The sequence below is a fragment of the Trachypithecus francoisi genome, unplaced genomic scaffold (assembly GCF_009764315.1).
Source record: "Trachypithecus francoisi isolate TF-2019V2 unplaced genomic scaffold, Tfra_2.0 Lachesis_group6, whole genome shotgun sequence".
Classification (NCBI taxonomy): Eukaryota; Metazoa; Chordata; class Mammalia; order Primates; family Cercopithecidae; genus Trachypithecus; species Trachypithecus francoisi.
In genome coordinates, this window is record NW_022681471.1 from 37060841 (window position 1) to 37080447 (window position 19607).

At 41.2% G+C, this 19607-nt stretch overlaps 1 protein-coding gene across 2 annotated transcripts; it reads right to left on the bottom strand.

The window, feature by feature from the left end:
- Positions 1-255: 255 nt before the first annotated feature.
- LUZP4 (leucine zipper protein 4) lies at positions 256-18397 on the bottom strand. 2 transcript variants are annotated; one of them, XM_033202046.1, is made up of 4 exons: positions 18277-18397; positions 5971-6105; positions 4664-4782; positions 256-1565 (listed from the first exon to the last, which is right to left on the bottom strand). In XM_033202046.1, the coding sequence occupies exons 1-4, from the start codon at positions 18365-18367 to the stop codon at positions 1011-1013; spliced, it is 900 nt and encodes a 299-aa protein (XP_033057937.1). In that variant the 5' UTR covers positions 18368-18397; the 3' UTR covers positions 256-1010. The 2 variants fall into 2 exon arrangements, with proteins under 2 accessions (XP_033057937.1, XP_033057938.1); XM_033202047.1 differs by lacking the exons at positions 4664-4782; positions 18277-18397 and having other exon boundaries at positions 5971-5997.
- Between the last annotated feature and the right edge of the window lie 1210 nt (positions 18398-19607).

Sequence of the window (19607 nt, forward strand, 5' to 3'; positions counted from 1 at the left end):
CACTCACCACCACGCCTGGCTAATTTTTGTATTTTTAGTAGAGATGGAGTTTGACCATGTTGGCTAGGCTGGACTCAAACTCCTGACCTCAAGTGATCCGCCCGCCTTGGCCTCCCGAAGTGCTGGGATTATAGGCATGAGCCACTGCGCTCAGCCGGAAATAATTTTTTTTAGCTGAAGTAAGTAATTCTGTGCAGCAGTTAATATGAACCTAAAATATTTGACTATACATTCACAGTCAATACAAGCAAGGTAATCACTGAGAAATTAAAACTAAAACTTTTATTGAATAACCAAACAAATTGCAATTGCAATAAACATACCTTGTGTTTTTAAAAACATAACTCCCAGTACATTTAAATTTCTCTGTTAGGGTAGACAGACCTACCCTAACACTTTTATAAGGCAACAGTGAATATATAAATGTACTCAAAATATATTCAGAAGGTTAGCATTACATCTATACATAGAATATATCCTCTCCTACGGTCTGATTTGAGGAAAGCAGAAAAGTTCAGCTGCCCAACTACCATTTGTCTGCTAAGGACTATCTGAGGACGGTTTAGGAAGGAGACAGAGTGGAAAACAGAGATATTCATTATCATAGATTATACATTATCAATTTGGCAGTTAGTTGTTAGATTAGCTTGCTTACCAGGTTGGAATGTCCAAGGGAGACAGGACACTAAATCAAAATATTCTAATTGTGGGGAAGGCCCAATAGGAAAGGCTGAGTACATAGGGCTCTTCTAGGTCTTCTAGACCTACAGGGAACAACTTAATGGGACATATGGGACATCTTGGGTAATTGGATGATAGCTTAGAGGACATCAAGTTGAAAGAATATTGATACCATGTATACATTGCCTCCATTCTAATATTTATGTCTTTGTCCCAATATATGTCTGTTTCAACAAATATATATTACCCATTAGTACAGATACATGCTTTTCTATTTCCACAGAATTCAACACATTGTTCTGATGATTAAGAAGTCACTGTATTTTTACCTATTGAGTATCTCTGATGTCTTTCTGATTGGCCATGAGATCTCCCTGATTGACCATGAGATCTCTCTCAGTGGCCATGAGATCTCGCTGAGTGATTATGAGATCTCTCTGAGTAGCTATGAGATCTTTCTGAGTGGCTATGAGATCTCTCTGAGTGGCTATGAGATCTCTCTGAGTGACCAGGAGATCGTTCTGAGTGACCACGAGATCTCCCTGGCTATAAGATCTCTTGGAGTGACCATGAGATCTCTCTGAGTGATCACGCGATCTCTTTGATTGGCCATGAGATCTCTCAGATTGACCATGAGATCTCTTGGATTGGCTGTGAGATCTCTCAGATTGGGCATGATGTATCTTTAGTTGCCCTTGAGATCTCTCTAAATAATAATGAGATCTCTCTAAGTGGTTTCGGGATCTCTCAGAATAATCATTTTCTTCTGGTTGGTCCTGAGTTTCTTCTGATTTGTCCAGATTTCCTTCTGAGTGATGCTGATTCCCCTCTGATTGGCCTTGATTCTTCTCTGCTTGGGCCTCATAATCGTCATTGCACTGCTCCTGAAAAGGATTCCAATTACGCAAAACAAATGAAACATATACTTCATGATTTAAGTCATAACGATATATTCTCAAGCCCATTTTTATGGGCAACTGTTTCTTTTAGAATTCCACTGTGCTTACTTCTATTTGTCAACCAGTTTTTAGAACTAACAGAATAGCTCCATTATATCATGTCATTGGCACAAAAATGCTATGCAACTAAAACTTTAATAAAATAAAAGTATGGAAAATTAGTTGTTTTATGAGTTTGACTGTATTCTATGGTCATGTTCTACCTACTAATTTCTGGATGTATGTTTTACTAAAGAAACAACAGACTTTGCGACTTTGATAGAATATTTTGTAGTGTAAGTCCTTAGGATGAAAAGGAAAGTGTTCAAAATCATATTTACTCTTTGCCTGCTCAATGATCATTAAAAAGAAACTATCTTTCCATTATAAATTAATACTTAATTCTAGAGAGAAAGACGAAGTAAGTAAGGGGAAAGGAAGCTGTAAATAAGCGGAAGGTTGGCTTAATACTATTCAAGTAAATTAGCTTGGCAACAATACAGCCTTTCTACCTTTTCAGTTTTTAAGCCAAAAAGGCAGTGGAGTGAATCAGCCAAATGGAAATAATGAAACTTCTGACAAAACTCTATGATGCTACATAAATGTAAGTGGATAAAGTCATATAAACCATGCTGAGAAATCAAGCTTTCTACTAGTATATGTTGCCTGACAAGCACAACATGCCCTAAATTTGGCATTATGACTTTTTAGTTTAACACTAACAGAAGCTGGACGCAACTGCTAAACAGCAGGGGAGGTACCAGTACAAAAGATATTATGCACAGAAAACTTTTTTAAAAATAAAAAATGTAAAAAATTAGTTGTTTTGCTAAAACATAAAGCTATAGCCACTCTCCAGCTTTTGTACTGAAAAACCTAAATAGGGAGATTGGGTGAAATGCACATGTACCTTTTCTCTTTTCTAAGTGACTGGTGTTGGGAGCACAGTAGGTCAGTAGGAAAGATAGGACTGAGTTCCATCTTCTAAAGACCCGTATGTATCCAAGTACCTCTCCAAAGGAGCTTGCAGTCCCTTTTATGAATGTTTATATAAGAAATGTTTTCATCAACTTGTGTACTATATATTTCTTACCTTTGGAAAACAAAGTGCACATTAGTTTTCTTTCCTTATAAACAAGTGAAGCCTTCTATCACAAGGTTGTGTTGAATAAATACATGGGGTGAACAAATAAAACTGTGTTCCACTGATAATAAGACTAAATCTTGTTGAGTACAAAACTAGCTTAATAGATTGTAAAGTATTATTGAAAACTGTAAGTATTTCAATTTATTGGTGAAATAATTATGCTTAAATTTTAACACATTTCTTTATTGCAGGGTAATTTTTTTTTTCTGGTGAGTTCAGCTATGATAGTCTCAAAAGTTTCGAAAGTATGAATAATAGAAGGATATTTTCCCAGCCTGGGCAACACAGTGAGACCTCATCTCTACAGAAAGAAAAAAAAATTCGCAGGGCATGGTGGCACGTGCCTATAGTCCCAGCTACTTGGGAGGCTGAAGTGAGAGGATTACTTGAGCCCAGGAGGTAGAAGGGGCAGTGAGCCATGATCACACCACTACATTCCAGCCTGGGCAACGGAATGAGACCCTGTCTCAAAAAAACAAACAAACAAAAAATAAATAAAAGGACAAGGATGCTTTCAATTTGAAAATACTGTTTAATATTTATTCTCAGTTTATGCATCTTGGACTGTATCAGAAGGAAGCTCATGTTCTTCTTTCCAAACTTTATAAATAAATCTCCTCATCCTATAAGGCACAGATCATATGCCATCTCTTCCACCAAAGTTTCTCAAGAACCCCAATCAGAATGAATTACTACATCCCCACAATATATAACTTATGCTCTATTATGCACATACTGCATACTGTATGGCATTACATTTCTTTCCTATCTTTCTCTTCCACCACCGTACAGACTATTTGAAGCAGGCTGTTCTGGTATCATAGTGCCTGCATAGAGTAGGCATTGAATCATCATTTGAACAATTTTTTTTTTTTTTTTTTTGAGACGCAGTCTCGCTCTGTCGCCTGGGCTGGAGTGCAGTGGCGCGATCTCGGCTCACTGCAAGCTCCGCCTCCCGGGTTCACGCCATTCTCCTGCCTCAGCCTCCCGAGTAGCTGGACTACGGGTGCCCGCCACAACGCCCGGCTAATTTTTTGTATTTTTAGTACAGAAAGGGTTTCACCATGTTAGCTAGGATGGTCTCGATCTCCTGACATCGTGATCCGCCCGCCTCGACCTCCTAAAGTGCTGGGATTACAGGCGTGAGACACCGCGCCCGGTCCATTTGAACAATTTAAAATAATCCTTTAAATATTTGAAAATGCAACATGTTTTTCTCCAAAATAAATAGATAAGCAAATAAATAAACATTTGCATTTACATGATTTGGCAAAAATGATTTAAGCTCCCGAAACTGCCATTTTTGCTAAATGACCACGTAACACCTTAAGAAGAATCAGTTTATAAGCTAGGATGGAACATTAGCACCAATGTTAGCTAGTGAATCTGGATCTGAGCACCTCTCAAATTCCTCTCTATTGACTGGCTCACCTATACGTGGTTAGAGGAAATGGATTCGTACAGGTATAGTCTGTGCCACCTGTTGCTTCCAGAGTATATTTCATATCTGATATCATCTGACTTCTGGCTTTTACAGTTCATTCACAAAGATACTAAAACTCTTTTTGTATTATAACTTAAGCTCAAAGCCTCTGTATGAGGACAAATAAAAATGATTACATAGGATTAATGACAATAACTAGTAATCTGTTTTGGCATTTAATAAATTCAAAAGTTTTAGTAATGACTGAAAATAGCAAAAATTAAATGTTTTTTAAAATAGTTACAGGGGAAAAATCAACTAACAAACATTGAATTTAAAGTACGTTCAAGGCACCATGGAGGAATACCAAGAAACAATCCCTGCTTTCAATAAAATTTAAAGTAAATCATTAATATTAGGAAATATATTAAATGTAGGATTTTTAATATTGGTTAATTCTTGGTACTTATCTACCTGTTCAATTAAAGGTTGCTCATTTAAAGGGTGTTGTCCAGACTTGAATCCAGAAGGTTCTTGGTATGTGTTTTTATCATGATTTCTTTCCTCAGAGTCACTTCTGAATCTTGAGTAGCCTTTGAAAAAAAAAATCTTCTGTATTTTCAAGTAGTAAATTCAACGTATCTCTCAGAGAAGTATTATCTCTGATCTCATTTTTTTAAAGCTATGCACTGGGTTTTGCAAAACTTTTGATATTTCATTACTCTGGTATCATCTGGGAGTCTCACTGAATTCTAGAACAGTCTTTGCCATACTATTTCAATTTGCATACCTTAATAGGGTAGTCTTCTCAGTATATAATACCTCAATTTTGGTTTCATATGCCACCAAAGTTGGGACATACTATCTGAAATTAAATGAAAGAATACTCCAGTAGAAAAAGGAGAGATGGAGAGAAACTGTCTGCTTTGTATTAATCGTGTGAATATTTGTCTCAATTGTCTGCTTTGTTTGGGTAAACAAACAAAGATAGTAAAAAACCCATCAAAGAATATCTCCAAAAGGCTCACAAAGATCAATTTTGTGATGACAGGTTAGGCACGTAAGAATGGGCCATGTTACCCTTTGTGGCTGCTCTGCCCCTGTAATAACTACCATCATTTCTCTTCTCTTCTCAGAACATGTTGAGCCACTGAAGATTCACACAAGAACTGAAATGAAGCTGCATAGGCAACTGTCGGGGCTTATAGTAATCACGATGTCAAAATGGTTCCAATCTGTTGACTAGATTATGAAGACCTTTAATTGTTGAAAAGACTTCTGTATCGTGGCAATCTGTAGTATATTCATATTAAAAAATGCACACTGCACTTACCAATGAGGTTAGATATACAGAGGACATTTGTCATGTTCTACCCTACTCTTTTTGTCTTACAACACTTGTATTTTCAAAATGTGGATGCCATAGTTTTCAGATTATTGACTATGCTCTTAACCCTCCTGTATTGCCTCCTAAAAGCTGAACTGGACCAACCAACCCAGGCTTGTAAACAAGTACAAAATATCTCTCAGCTCATATGGTTACTTTTCTTATCCCACTCTCCATTAGGGAAATAATTCATATAAATTAAAACACATTTGTATTCATATGACATGGCATAAATTCTTACCAACCCTGTATGAATCCATGCCCAGAAAAAATAAAACAAGCAACATAATGCAACTTTAGAACAATATTGTGAATTCTTGATTTTACTTACCTAGTTATTCACAAATATTTCAGACTCTTTTTACCATGTGTGACTATTTTCAGCATACTTTACCTCTCTGATGGCAATATCCACGAGCATTTGATTGCTGTCTTGAAGACGATTCCTTTTTACTATTGTTCTGTCTTTTACTCTTTTCTTCTTTTTCAGCATTTGTCCCTTCTAACTCTTTATAGATTATAATGTCATCTGTATTAGAAAATACATAAAAAATGAATAAAATGGCAAAAACCAAATAATAATGTCTCAAGTGAATAATCTATACCCTATCTCATGATATTTCAGAATACCTAAAAACTGGTAGCCCTAAACATGATAATACAATAATAATAATAAATTTGTTAAACTGTAACAAAGGTCAATCAATACCGACATCTTAGGGTTTGCTGGAACAAGAAAGAAAAATTCCTGTTAGATTTATGGTAACTTTATTTACGCAAAAGCAAAATACTTCACACTGCAATAGCTCAGGGGGGGATATCATCTAAATAAGTGATTTTACTAAATGTTATTTCAGTGTCACAGAAATATAGAGCAATAGAGTCATTAAGTTGCTGAATAAATAAATGTAAATCAGTAATTAAATGTAAAGTGATAGACCATTAAATGTCTATCTGATTAAATGTAAGTAATAGACAATTAGTTACATGTATATTATCAAAACGTAACAAAGAAAAAGGAAGTGGCAAAAGTAAGAAAGTGGTGATGGAAGTTCACAGGAGACACCACAGAAGTGAGGAACCTAGATTATTGTAGCAGCAGGAAGCAATCAGACTTGACTCTGAAGTCAGGCATGTACTTACACGTACTCAGGCAGAGAGCACTTACATGGCATAATTTAAAGAATGGGAGACAGGTACAACTTGCTCTAAAATATCTCTCCTAACATCTAGAATGGAAGAGTCTACAGGTGGGATGCTCTATCAGTGGATAAAACTTTACTCATGTCAAGGCATCTTTAGAAATAAGCACAAGCCCCCACACCTTCCAGAAGCTACACTCAGGAGGAAGGGGGGAAAAAAAGGACAAGTTAGGTATTTGGAAAAAACTGGAGATTCTAAAAGAAAAGAAGAGCTGAAAAGGGTACAAAAGAGGCAGTTGGGTGACACAGATTAATCACTCCTTTTTTATTTTGCTTAGTACTAGTCCTGCCTCAGGTCTCTAAATATCTGATTCTGGGATAGGGAGCAAGGTGGCAGAACAGAAGCCTCCACCGATTGTCCCCCCAACAAGGACATGAATTTAACAACTATCTACACAGAAAAAACACCTTCATAAAAACCAAAAATCATGTGAGCACTCATAGTAACTGGTTTTAACTTCATATCACTGAAAGAGGCACTGAAGAGACAGAAAAAACAGTCCTGAATCGCCAATGCCACCCCTCCCCCACCCCTGGCAGCAATGGCATGGTGGTGCCAAGAGCATCTCTGGGCACTGGGGGAGGAAGAACACAGCAATCATGAGGCATTGAATTTAGTGCTGTCCTGTTAGAGCAGAAAGGAAAACTGGACCAAACTCACCTGACACCTGCCCATTGGAGGGAAGATTTAAACCAGCCCCAGTCAGAGAGGAATTACCCATCCCAGCAGCCCGAGCATGAGTTCCCACAAACCTCTCCATCGAGGGCTACAGTGCTCTGGATCTCCAAGTAAACCTGAAAGGCAGTCTAGGCCAAGCTTTTCTAACCCGCAGCCTGCAGGCCACACACGGCCCAGGACGGTTTTGAATGCAGCCCGACACAAATTCGTAAACTTTCTTAAAACATTATGAGATTTTTTTGCAATTTTTTTTTTTAATCTCATCAGCTATTGTTAATGTTAGTGTATTTTATGTGTGGCTCAAGACAATTATTCTTTCAGTGTGGCCCAGGGAAGCCAAAAGATTGGAAACACCTGGTCTAGGCCATAAGGGCTGCAACTCTTAGGCAAGCCTTAGTGCTGAACTGGGCCAACAGAGTGTGGACTAGGGGGGCCACACGACATACTGAGACACCAGCTGGGGCAGCCAAGGGAGTGGTGGCATCGCCCCTCCCCTAACCCCAGGCTGGACAGCTCACAGCTCCAAAAGAGACCCCTTCCTTCCACTTGAGAAGAGAGGGAAGAGTGGGGAGGACTTTGTCTTACATCTTGGATACCAGCTCAGCCACAGCAGGCTAGGGCACCGGCTAGAGTTACGAGGTTCCTGTTTCAGGCTCTAGCTCCTGGACCACATTTCTAGACATACCCTAGGCCAGAAGGGAAATGACTGCCTTGAAGGAAAAGACTCAGCCCTGGCAGAATTCATCAACTGTTAACTGAAAAGCTCTTGGGTGCTGAATAACTAGCAGCAATACCCAGGTACTATGTTGAGGGCCTTGGGTGAGCCTCTGAGACTTGCTGGCTTCAGGTACCAGCACAGCCACAGAAGGGTAGAGCACCAAGTGGGCTCTTGGAATCCCTGATTCCAGGACTTGACATTTGGATAACACTTCTGGAACTGCCCTAGGCCAGAGGGGAGCTCACTGCTCTGAAGGGTGAGTCTCAGACTGGGCAGCATTCATCGCAAAGTGACTTAAGAGCCCCTGAGTCTTAAGCGAACATCTATGGGAGTCCACAGTAAACAATACTCTTCCTGGCCTAGGGTGACTGGTTACGGGGTGAGGCTCCTCTGCCTTTAGAAAGGGAAGGGAAGAGTGGGAAGGACTGCATTTTGTGGTATGAGTGCCAGCTCGGCCATAATACAATAGAACACCAGGTAGACTTCTAAGGTTTTTGACTCTAGGTCCTGAGTCCCAGATGTCACTTCTGGACCCACCTCGGGCTTGGGGGACCTTGCCACCCTGAAGGAAAGGACACAGACCAGGTTGGTTTTGCCACTGGCTGATGGTAGAGCTCCAGAGCCTTGAGCAAGCTAGGCAGTAGCCAGGAGTATTTGCAGCAGACCTTGGGTGAGACCCAGAGCTGTGCGGCTTCGGGTCTGACCCAGTGCAGTCATAGTGGTGGTGGCCACAGGGGTGCTTGTGTCACTCCACCCCAGCTCTGGGTGGCTCAGAACAGAGACACTCTGTTTGTTTAGGAGAAAATAAGGGAAAAGAACAAGAGTCTCTGCCTGGTGATCCAGAGAATTCTCCCAGATCCTGTCCAAAACCATCAAGGAGGTACCTCTATGAGTCTGCAAGAACCACAGCATTACTGGGCCTGGGATGTCCCCTAAAGTAGAAACTGCTCAGATCACAACACTGAAGTCTTTTCAAATATCTGGTAAGCCTTCCCAAAAAGGATGAGTACAAAGAAGCCCAGACAGTAAAGACCACAATAAATACCTAACCCTTCAATGCCCAGACACTGAAGAACATCTACTAGTATCAATAGGTTCCAGGAAAACATGACCTCACCAAATGAACTAAATAACGCATTAAGGACGAGTCCTGGAAAAACAGAGATATGTGACTTTTCAGACAGAGAATTCCAAATAGCTGTGTTGAGAGAACTCAAATAAATTCAAGCAAACACAGAAGGAATTCAGAATTCTATCAGATAAATGTAACAAAGAGATAGAAATGATTAAAAAGTGTCAAGCAGAAATTCTGGAACTGGAAAAATGCAATTGGCATACTGAAGAATGCATCAGTCCTTTAATAACAGAATGAATCTGGTAGAAGAAAGAATTAGTGAGCCTGAAGAAAGGCTATTTGAAAATGTACAATCAGAGGAGACAAAAGAAAACAAACAAACAATGAAACACACCTATAGGATCTAGAAAACAGCCTCAAAATGGCAAATCTGAGAGTTATTGGCTTTAAAGAGGATGTAGAGAAAGATAGGGGTAGAACGTTTCTTCAATGGGGCTGGGAGTGGTGGCTCACGGGTGGATCACTTGATGTCAGGAGTTTGAGAACAACCTGGCCAACATGGTTAAACACCACCTCTACTAAAAACACAAAAATTAGCTGGGTGTGGTGGTGCGCACCTGTAATGCCAGCTACTTGGGAGGCTGAGGCGGGAGAATTGTTTGAACCCGGGAGGCTGAGGCTGCAGTGAGCCGAGAGTGCCACTGCACTCCAGTCCAGGCGACAGAGCAAGTTTATTCAAAGGGATAATAAAAGAGAAGTTCCTGAGGCAGGCAGATCACAAGGTCAAGAGTTCAAGACCAGTGTGGCCAACATGGTGAAACCCCGTCTCTACTAAAAATACAAAAATTAGCTGAGCATGGTGTCATGTACCTGTAATCCCAGGTACTCGGGAGGCTGAGGCAGGAGAATTGCTTAAGCCGGGACCTGGGAGGCAGAGGTTGCAGTGAGCCGAGATTACGCCACTGCTCTCCAGCCTGAGCTACAGAGCAACCCTCTGTCAAAAAAAAAAAAAGAAAAAAAAATAGTTCTCAAACCTAGAGAAAGATATCAATATCCAAGTACAAGAAGGTTATAGAACACCAAGCAGATTTAACCCAAAGAAGACTACCTCAAGGCATTTAATAATCAGACTCTTAAAGGTCAAGGATAAAGAAAGGATCCTAAAAGCAGCAAGAGAAAAGAAACAAATAACAAACAACAGAGCTCTAATATGTCTGGCAGCCACCCCTTCAGTGGAAACCTTACAAGTCAGGAGAGAGTGGGCTGATATGTTTAAAGTGCTGAAAGGAAAAACTTCACCCTAGAATAGCATACCCAGTGAGAATATCCTTCAAACATGAAGGAGAAATAAAAAGTTTCACAGACAAACAAAAGCTGAGGGATTTCATCAACACCAGACCTGTCCTACAAAAAAGGCTAAAGGGAGTGCTTCAACCAGGAAGAAAAGACATTAATGAGTAGTAAGTCATCATCTGAGGGTATAAAACTCACGGGTAATAGTAAGTACACAGAAAAACACAGAATATTATAATACTGTAACTGTGGTGTATAAACTACTCTCATCCTAAGTAGAAAGACTAAATGATGAACCAATAAAAAATAATAACTACAACTTTTCAGTACATAGGCAGTACAATAAAATATAAATAGAAAGAATGAATAAGACCTACTATTTGATAGCACAACAGGGTGACTATAGTCAATAATAACTATATATTTTAAAATAAAGAGTGTAATAATTGGATTGTTTGTAACTCAAAGGATGAATGCTTAAGAGGATGGATAATCTCCATGATGTGCTTATTTCACATTGCAATTACATGCATGCCTGTAACAAAACATCTCATGTACCCCATAAATATATACACCTACTATATACCCACAAAAATTACAAATAAATAAAAATTAAAATAATAAGAAAAAAACCTGATTCTGATTTTCTTTGAAAAGGCTGACATCTCCTGGAATTACAGATGTGAACTACCACACCTGGCCTAAAACTTATTTTAAAAAATGTTTTTGAATTATCCACATCCTGGAATGTGTTGCAGGATTTTTTTTTAAAGTGAAATCTTATGTAATTTTAATCCTTAGACTTTGTAATTCCAGAGACCATCATTTGATTTGTTGGATTGTAATGGAATTGGGTAGATCTCATCAGCTACGATTTAGAGATGAAATCAAATTGCTGCTCAGCCTCTTCATATTGAAGAGAAAGCAAATGCCTATGAACCCGGGTAAGCTGTGTAAATGCCCTTCCAACATAAGCTATGAGGTTATGAAGAAAGCGTCCTTAATACTACATTATTTTTCCAGATTCTCTTGTCCTTTTCCTTAGTTCTCAGAATATATCATTATAAAGACATGGGGCTTTGTTCATTCTGCTCTCTGTAATGATATGCTCCACCGAACCCACCTAGAGAACACTTAGCCAATCTCTCAAGGAGAGACATTTGATCCAGGCCTCACCAAAGAGCCTTAAATTTGAATTCTTGATATACTTAGTCTCAGAAATAAACTGTCAGGACTGAAGAAAGACAGTATTCTTCACACAGTTTAAAACTGATCGCACTGCTTGAGATGCCATATGAATAGTTATGTTTTTATTTAAATTGTGTAATTTTCTTGTGAAAAGCATACTTATATTGCATTTTATTTTACAGTGGGTTGGAAGCACTATTTTACATTTATAAACATGTAAAAAGAACCACAATTTTTGTTTTGTCATTTTTTTAAATATTCAAAATGCTGGAAACCTCAAAAAATGTAAGTGACTTAGGTTCCTCTCAATTTCTGAAAAATTCTGACTATACATACTTCTAGAATACTTAAAACAATGTATAATTGCACATATTTACTTAGCTGTCTCTCCAACTAGATTAGGAGGTACTTGAGAAGAGACCACTATTTATTTATTAGTGTACTAAGTGCCTAGCACAGAATACAGAGTGGATAATCCGTATTTGTGGATTCGTGGTCCAATATATCTAGCAGGCAGAAAAAGTTATTTTCTTTCTAACTACAACACTTTTGCATGTCTCTTTTAGGTAAAAGTAATGAACAGAGGAGTGGAGTTCCTATTAAGTTCTTGCTGTTATCAGTTCGAATTTTGGTCTTATTTTTGCCTTTTATTTGTTAAAAAAAAAAAAGACTCTAATACCTTTTGGGTATGTTTACTGAGGACAAAAACAAAAATGCATTTGTAGAGCCTTTTCCTACTTTTGCATGTATTACAATGGAAGTAATAACCTTGCATCCAACACACTACTGCTTTTCTAAAGCATGTGTTTAGTTACATAAAAACAAAGAAATGTATTGTTAAAAAGTATTACTTTCACTGAGAAAAACATGGGGAAATTTATCAGGAAAAAGTATGGCTTTCTCATTACACCGTAGAAAGCAACATGTATTTGCTATTTATTGTGTATTTTTCTTGCTTCAAACTGCAAGGGCCTCAGCCTGGCGCGGTGGCGCACGGCTGTAATCCCAGCACTTTGGGAGGCCAAGGCGAGAAGATCGCTCGAGCCCAGGAGTTTGAGACCAGCCTGGGCAACATGGCGAAACTCTGTCTCTACCAAAGAAAATACAAAAATGAGCCAGGTGTGGTGGTGCACACCTAGGGTCCCAGCTACTCTGGGGGCAAAGGTGGGAGGATCGCCTGAGCCTGGGAGGTCCAGGCTGCAGTGAGCTGTGATTGCGCCACTGCACTCCAGCCTCAGCGACAGAGACCCTGTCTCAAAAAATTAAATAAAAATAAAAATAAAATAAATTGCAAGGGCCTGTGATGACTAGTTGAAAGTTTGCTGTTCCTCCTGACATGATCAAAACTAGGATTCTCATGACATGATCAAAACTGGGATTCTCATCTGTCTAAAAAGGTATAAATATGGATATAGAGAACCAACATTTAAAATATGGATATACAGAACCAGTGTTTAAAAGGATAAAACAGTGACCTCAAGATTTTTAACAACTCGGTGACTATGAGATCTTACAGTCATACTTAATCTCCAGCTAACCTACCAAATTCAACTCAACATCTTTTCTCAGTCTTTCAAATAACTGAACTAATCTTTCCCAAAGCAGACTCTCCAGTATCCTTCCAGCTATAATCGTCTACTAAAATGTAAGTGCCTCCTAAGTCTGTTTACTTCACTATTATTCAAGTTACACGACATTACCTCCTCTCTCAGTCTCCCAGAGACTTAGGTGAACTATTTAAACCCCATCTTTCACCTGGATGGTTTTCAATCTCTTTCATGACTACTGCATCTCTGAAGTTTGATAACAAAATCCTGAGAGGAGAGGTAACTTCTCCAGCTTGCCAAATTGCTGGCTATGCAAAAGTGAGGGTTTAGGCCCACTTTCCGGGGCACATATAGCAAATATTTACTCAGCTTTATCCACGTCAGGCAGCATACTTTGTGAACATTACCTGTATTATCTCATCTAATCTTCAACAACTCTATGATGTAGATTTTATTCAGATCAGGAAACTCAGGCCCCAAGAGATGGAGCAACTTGCACAAGGTCACACAACTACTGCATTTTTGGGACCAAGCCACTCTGCAACTATGGCCCTTATTTCTCTGAATTTTGAAATAAACCCATTGCTTTAGCTATTTATCAGTTTTGCTTTTTCTTTTCTGTTAGCAGTTGCAAAAACGTCAGTGAAATCAACACAAAGAAAAGTGCAGGAAGCATGAAGTTTTAACTTAGTGCTGTAAATTTCCTTCAGTTCTGGGTTTTTCTTCCTTCAAGGTCCCAGTGACAAGGCAGGGCCTAGAGTGAGGTAAGTGAGGAATTCACTTCAGGCACAAAATTCAAGGAGGCTCCCCAAAACTCAGTAATCAAGATTGAAATATCTTAACACAATATTTTCTCTCTTTCTTTCTTCCTTTTTCTTTTTTTGAGACAGAGTCTAGTTCTGTAACCCAGGCTGGAGTGCAGTGGTGCGATCTCGGCTCACTGCAACCTCAGCCTCCTGGGTTCAAGCAATTCTCCTGTCTCAGCCTCCCGAGTAGCTGGGACTACAGGCACCCGCCGCCACACCCAACTAATTTTTGTATTTTTAGTAGAGACACGATTTCACCATGCTGGCCAGGGTGGTCTCGAACTCCTGACCTCAGGTCATCCACCTGTCTCAGCCTCCCAAAGAGCTGGGATTATAGGCGTGAGCCACCGAGCCCGGTCTCACAGTATTTTCAAAAATAAAAATCAATGCAAAACCAATCCGTGACGAACAAAATATCAAACTTTTTTTTGAAAAGATAGGATCAAAGGCTGGACGTGGTGGCTCACACCTGTAATCCTAGCACTTTAGGAGGTCAAGGTGGGTGAATCGCTGGAGCCCAGAAGTCGAGACCAGTCTAGGCAATATAGTGAGAACCCATCTCTACAAAAATGCAAAAAAATTAGCTGGGGGTGGTGGCACACGCCTGTATCCCAGCTACTTGGGAGGCTGAGGTGGGAGGACTGCCTGAGCCCAGGAAGTCGAGGCTGCAGTGAGCTGTGATCATGCCACTGCACTCCAGCCTGGGTGACAGAGTGAGATTCCATTAAAAAAAAAAAAAAAAAGATCAGATCAGACCCTGGACTTGCACAGCCCTCCTTCACTTGCTTCACCCTAGTTCTTAAGTGAAGAAAAGTTTATTTACAAAAACAGGTGGCCAGAAAGATGGCTGTAGTTTGTCCATTTAATTTTTTAAATATTTCATTAAAATGTTAATTATCCCTATTAACGAATTTTTTTTGGTGACTCCTTGAACTTTATACTCGAAGCAAGTGCCTCATTTACCTCGCCTTAACCCAGCCCTGGCCAGTGACCAAATATTATTTTTAAAGTTATTTTAATGCCACAAAATATTTCAGAACTTGTGATCAAGTTGGGGTGGGGGAAAGTAGCAGTATGGGATCAACAGGGACCATGTCTTAGAAGAGGAAATTGATACTGGTCTTGAAATAGATTGCTTAAACACCTTAAAGACAACAACAAAAAATACTTAGTTACTTTTCATGGTCATTCCCCCTCAGAAATAAAGTGGGAGGCAGGTAAATTCCTCAGCCTTATAAGGGCATCTACAAAAACCCAACCAAAGGTAAAATGATTAATGGTGAAAAACGGAAAACTTTTCTCCCTAAGATCAGAAACAAGTCAAGGATGTCCAATCGCACCACATCTAATTAACGTTTTGCTAGAAATTCTATCGAGAGCAATTAGTCAAAAAGAACAAAAGACAAGCAGACTAGAAAAAAGTAAAACTATCTCTGTTCTCAGATATCATGATCTTGTATGTAGAAATTCCTAAAGATACACACACACACACACACACACACACACGGAGATTAGCACTAATGAACATGCTCAGCAAGGTTGCAGGATACAAGATCTATAGGCAAAAATTAATTCTATTTATATATACCAGCAATTAGCTATCCAAAAATGAAATTAAGAAAGCAATTCCACCAAGAAGAGCTTTCAATGGAGGAAAATTAGTCTTTTTAACAAGTAGTGCTGGAACAATTAGACATCAAAATGGAATAGAATGAAGTTGGCTCTTAACTCACCCCATATACAAGAATGAACTCAAAATGGATCAAAGATGTAAATGTAAGAGTTAAAACTAGAAAACTCTCAGAAGGAAACAAGGGTATATCTTCATGATTTTCTAGAAATGACTCCAAAGCATGAACAACAACAAAAAACAGATAAATTGTATTTTATCAGAATCTGAAACTTCAGGACTTCAAAGGACACTATAAAGAAAGTTTAGGCCGGGCAAGGTGGCTCACACCTGTAATCCCAGCACTGTGTGAGGCTGAGGCAGGCATATCACTTGAGGTCAGGAGTTCAAGACCAGCCTAACCTCTGCCTCCCGCGATTACAGGCATGAGCCACAGCACCCTCTTCATTTCAGTCCTTTTTTTTTTTTTTTTTGAGATGGAGTCTCACTCTGGCACCCAGGCAGGAGTGCAGTGCTGCGATCTCAACTCACTGGAGCCTCCACCTCCCGGGTTCAAGCAATTCTCCCGCCTCAGCCTCCCACATAGCTGGGACTACAGGCACACAACACCATGCCCAGCTAATTTTTGTATTTTTAGTACAGATGGGGTTTCACCATGTTGGCCGGCTGGTCTCGAACTCCTGGCCTCAAGTAAGCCGCCCACCTCAGCCTCCCAAAGTGCTGGGATTACAGGAATGAGCCACCAAGCCCAGCCAAACTTCTTCATTTCTATGGTACACTCTCTCTCCACTTATCTGCCCCTTTTAAAGTTCAGCCCTCCCTGCTCTGCTCCCCACCCTCATCTCTAAGGTGAACCCTCTTTCCACTGTTCCATCCATTTCTAAGGTCCACCCTCCTTGTTCCTGCTTCTCCTTGCTCCACCCCTGCACTTCCACATTGAAGCTCAGCTCCCACTGCTCTGCCTCTCCCTTTCTCATGTCTTTTTTTTTTATTTTTTACTTTTTATTTTTTTTTCCCTCTCTCATTTCTAAAGTGGCTCTTGGCCAGGCGCAGTGGCTCAGGCCCACAATCCCAGCGTTTTGGGAGGCCGAGCCGGGAGGATTGCTTGAGGCCAGGAGTTCGAGACCAACCTGGGCAACATAAGGAGACCCAATCTCTACAAAAATTTAAAAATTAGGTAGGCGTGGTGGCAAGCACCTGTGGTTCTAGTTCCTCTAGAGGCTGAGGTGGTAGGATCACTTGATTGAGCCTGAGAGCTTGAGGCCACAGTGAGCCGTGATCGTGCCACTACACTCCAGCCCAGACAACAGTCCCTGACCTTGTCTCAAAAATAACTAGGCTGGGGGCGGTGGCTCATGCCTGTAATCGCAGGGCTTTGGGAGGCCAACTCGAGACCAGGAGACCAGTCTGGGCAACATGGTGAAACCTCGTTCTACTAATACAAAAAAACAAAAACAAAAACAAAAAAACAACCTAGACGGGTGTGGTGGCACGTGCCTGTAGTCCCAGCTACTGGGGCGGCTGAGGTAGGAGGATCGCTTGACACCAGGGAGCGGAGGTTGCAGTGAGCCAAGATGATGCCATTGCACACCTGCTTGAGAAACAGAGCAAGTCCCTGTTTCACACACAGACACACAAACCTAACTAAATAAAGTAGGCCTTTTCTGTTTTGTCCTCCTTCCCCCATTTCTACAGTTTCCTTCTTCCGTGCCCTGATGCCCCTCTCCATTTCTAAAGTCAGCTTCCATCCTCTACTCAGCTCTGCTCACTCCCCATCTGGCTTGGAAAGTCTATTCCCTCCCCTCTTCCCCATTTCTAAGGTGGATAATAGCAGAGGAACTGGTCCGAGTAAAATCCACTTTTTCTGGGTTTGGTGCGAATGGAGGAGGTTAGGGGTCTTGATAAAGGATTTATTTTTTCTGAGGTTCCACTCTCCGTGTAGAGGTCTCAAGTTAGAGACTAGAGAGCGCCTGCAAAGAAAGGCGATCCAGAGCAAATAACCACCAGCCAACAAGCAAATAAATGCACCAACCACTGCTTCCAACAAAGCAGATACACCAACCCACCAACAACTCTTGGCACCACCACGCTGGGATCCATAGCAAAATAGCCTGAGGCTTGCACCTCCAGGCCCTGGAACCTAGTGATTTACGACATCCGCTTGGACTGAGAAGAGCACTTGGCCCCATGTGTTTGAAGGAGGCCAGTAGTTAGGTATCAATTCTTAGGAGAGTAAAATACACGGAAATTGCGGTTTATTTTCTCCGCCTGCCCCTTTCAGCAATCCTTAATCCCCACGCGCTTTTTGTCAGCCTCCCTCAGAGTTCCCCACCTGAAAGGAGACGGCTGGAGGTGAGGAGAAGAAAAGGAGAGGAGGGATAGGGGCCAAGTGGCCCCAGGGTTCGTCAGGTGCGTCAGGTGCGGAGATGCCCTGAGGGGGAAGCCTCTCCTCGAAGGAGTGTGTTCCTCCCAACGCCACTTCTAGTCAGCGGTATGCCGAGGTCTTGCGCTCAAGACCAGTGAGCCCAAACTAGTGGGGACTGGGATCCGAGATCTACATACCTAGAGACATATCTAGGAAGTTAACCTTTTTCCGACTGGGACGAGTTGACGACACTTTTTCAGGAAGTGTTAGCTTCTGAAACGAAGCCATCTCCTCTGTATTGCGGCGTCACACTCCGAGCTCGGGTGCGTGTACCGCCCCCTCACGGCGCGGGAGGAGCACAGTGGGCTAACCTGATCCTCCAATCATAGCCTCTTCCTTTGCTGTTGCTAAGGGGGTGGACTCTCACCACCATAGCCTCTTCCTTTGCTGTTGCTAAGCTCCAAGGGGTGGAACTCTCACCAAGTCTCCTATCAGGAGCTTGGCTCACCAGAAAAAAAAAAAAAAAGGAAAGACCCGCCCATCTCCCACTGCACACCCCTTTCTAAAAATATTGTCTCCACCCTGAACGCTACCTAGTTGGCTACACGTTTCTAGTGTATGTGGTGTTCCGACCCTTGCCTTTCACAGTTCCTAGAACCCATTTCTCCTCTGTGCTGTTGGCATTCATGGCAAATAAAACCTTATATTCTTGACTTAATGGGCTGGTGCTCTGCTTCTCTCAAATTCCAAGACCGAGCCCAAATTTACATCTAGGGAGGATTCACAGGCTTGCAATGCCACACACTTTCTTTTCTCTCTTTCTTCCTTCCTTTCTTCCTTCCTTCCTTCCTTCCTTCCTTGCTTCCTTCCTTTCTTTCTCTTTCTTTCTTTCTCTCCTTCCTTCCTTCCTTCCTTCCTTCCTTCCTCTTTCTTTCTTTCTTGTCTCTTTCTCTCTCTCTTTTTTTTTTTTTACTGAGACAATCTCTCTCTGTCACCCAGGCTGGGAGTGAAGTGGCGCCATCTCTGCTCACCGCAACCTCTGCCTCTCAGATTCAAGCGATTCTCCCACCTCAGCCTCCCAAGTAGCTGAGATAACAGGAGCACGCCACCACGCCTGGCTAATTTTTGTATTTTTAGTAGAGATGGAGTTTCACCATGTTGGCCAGGCTGGTCTCCTGGGCTCAAGTGATCCACCTGTCTTGGCTATCCTCATACCACCATGCCCACACTTTCTCTCCCTCCCTCCTTCCCTTCCTTCCTTCCTTCCTTCCTTCCTTCCTTTCTTCCTTCCTTCCTTCCTCCCTCCTTCCCTCCCTTCCTCCCTCCTTCCCTCTCTTTCTTCTTCCTACTTTCTTTCTTTCTATCCACCTCGGCCTCCCTCCCTCACCGCACCTGGCTATTTCCCTTCCTTCCTTCCTTCCTTCCTTCCTTCCTTCCTCCCTCCCTCCCTTCCTTCTTCCTAACTTCTTTCTTTCCACCTGCCTCAGCCTCCCTCCCTCACCACACCTGGCTATTTCTCTTCCTTCCT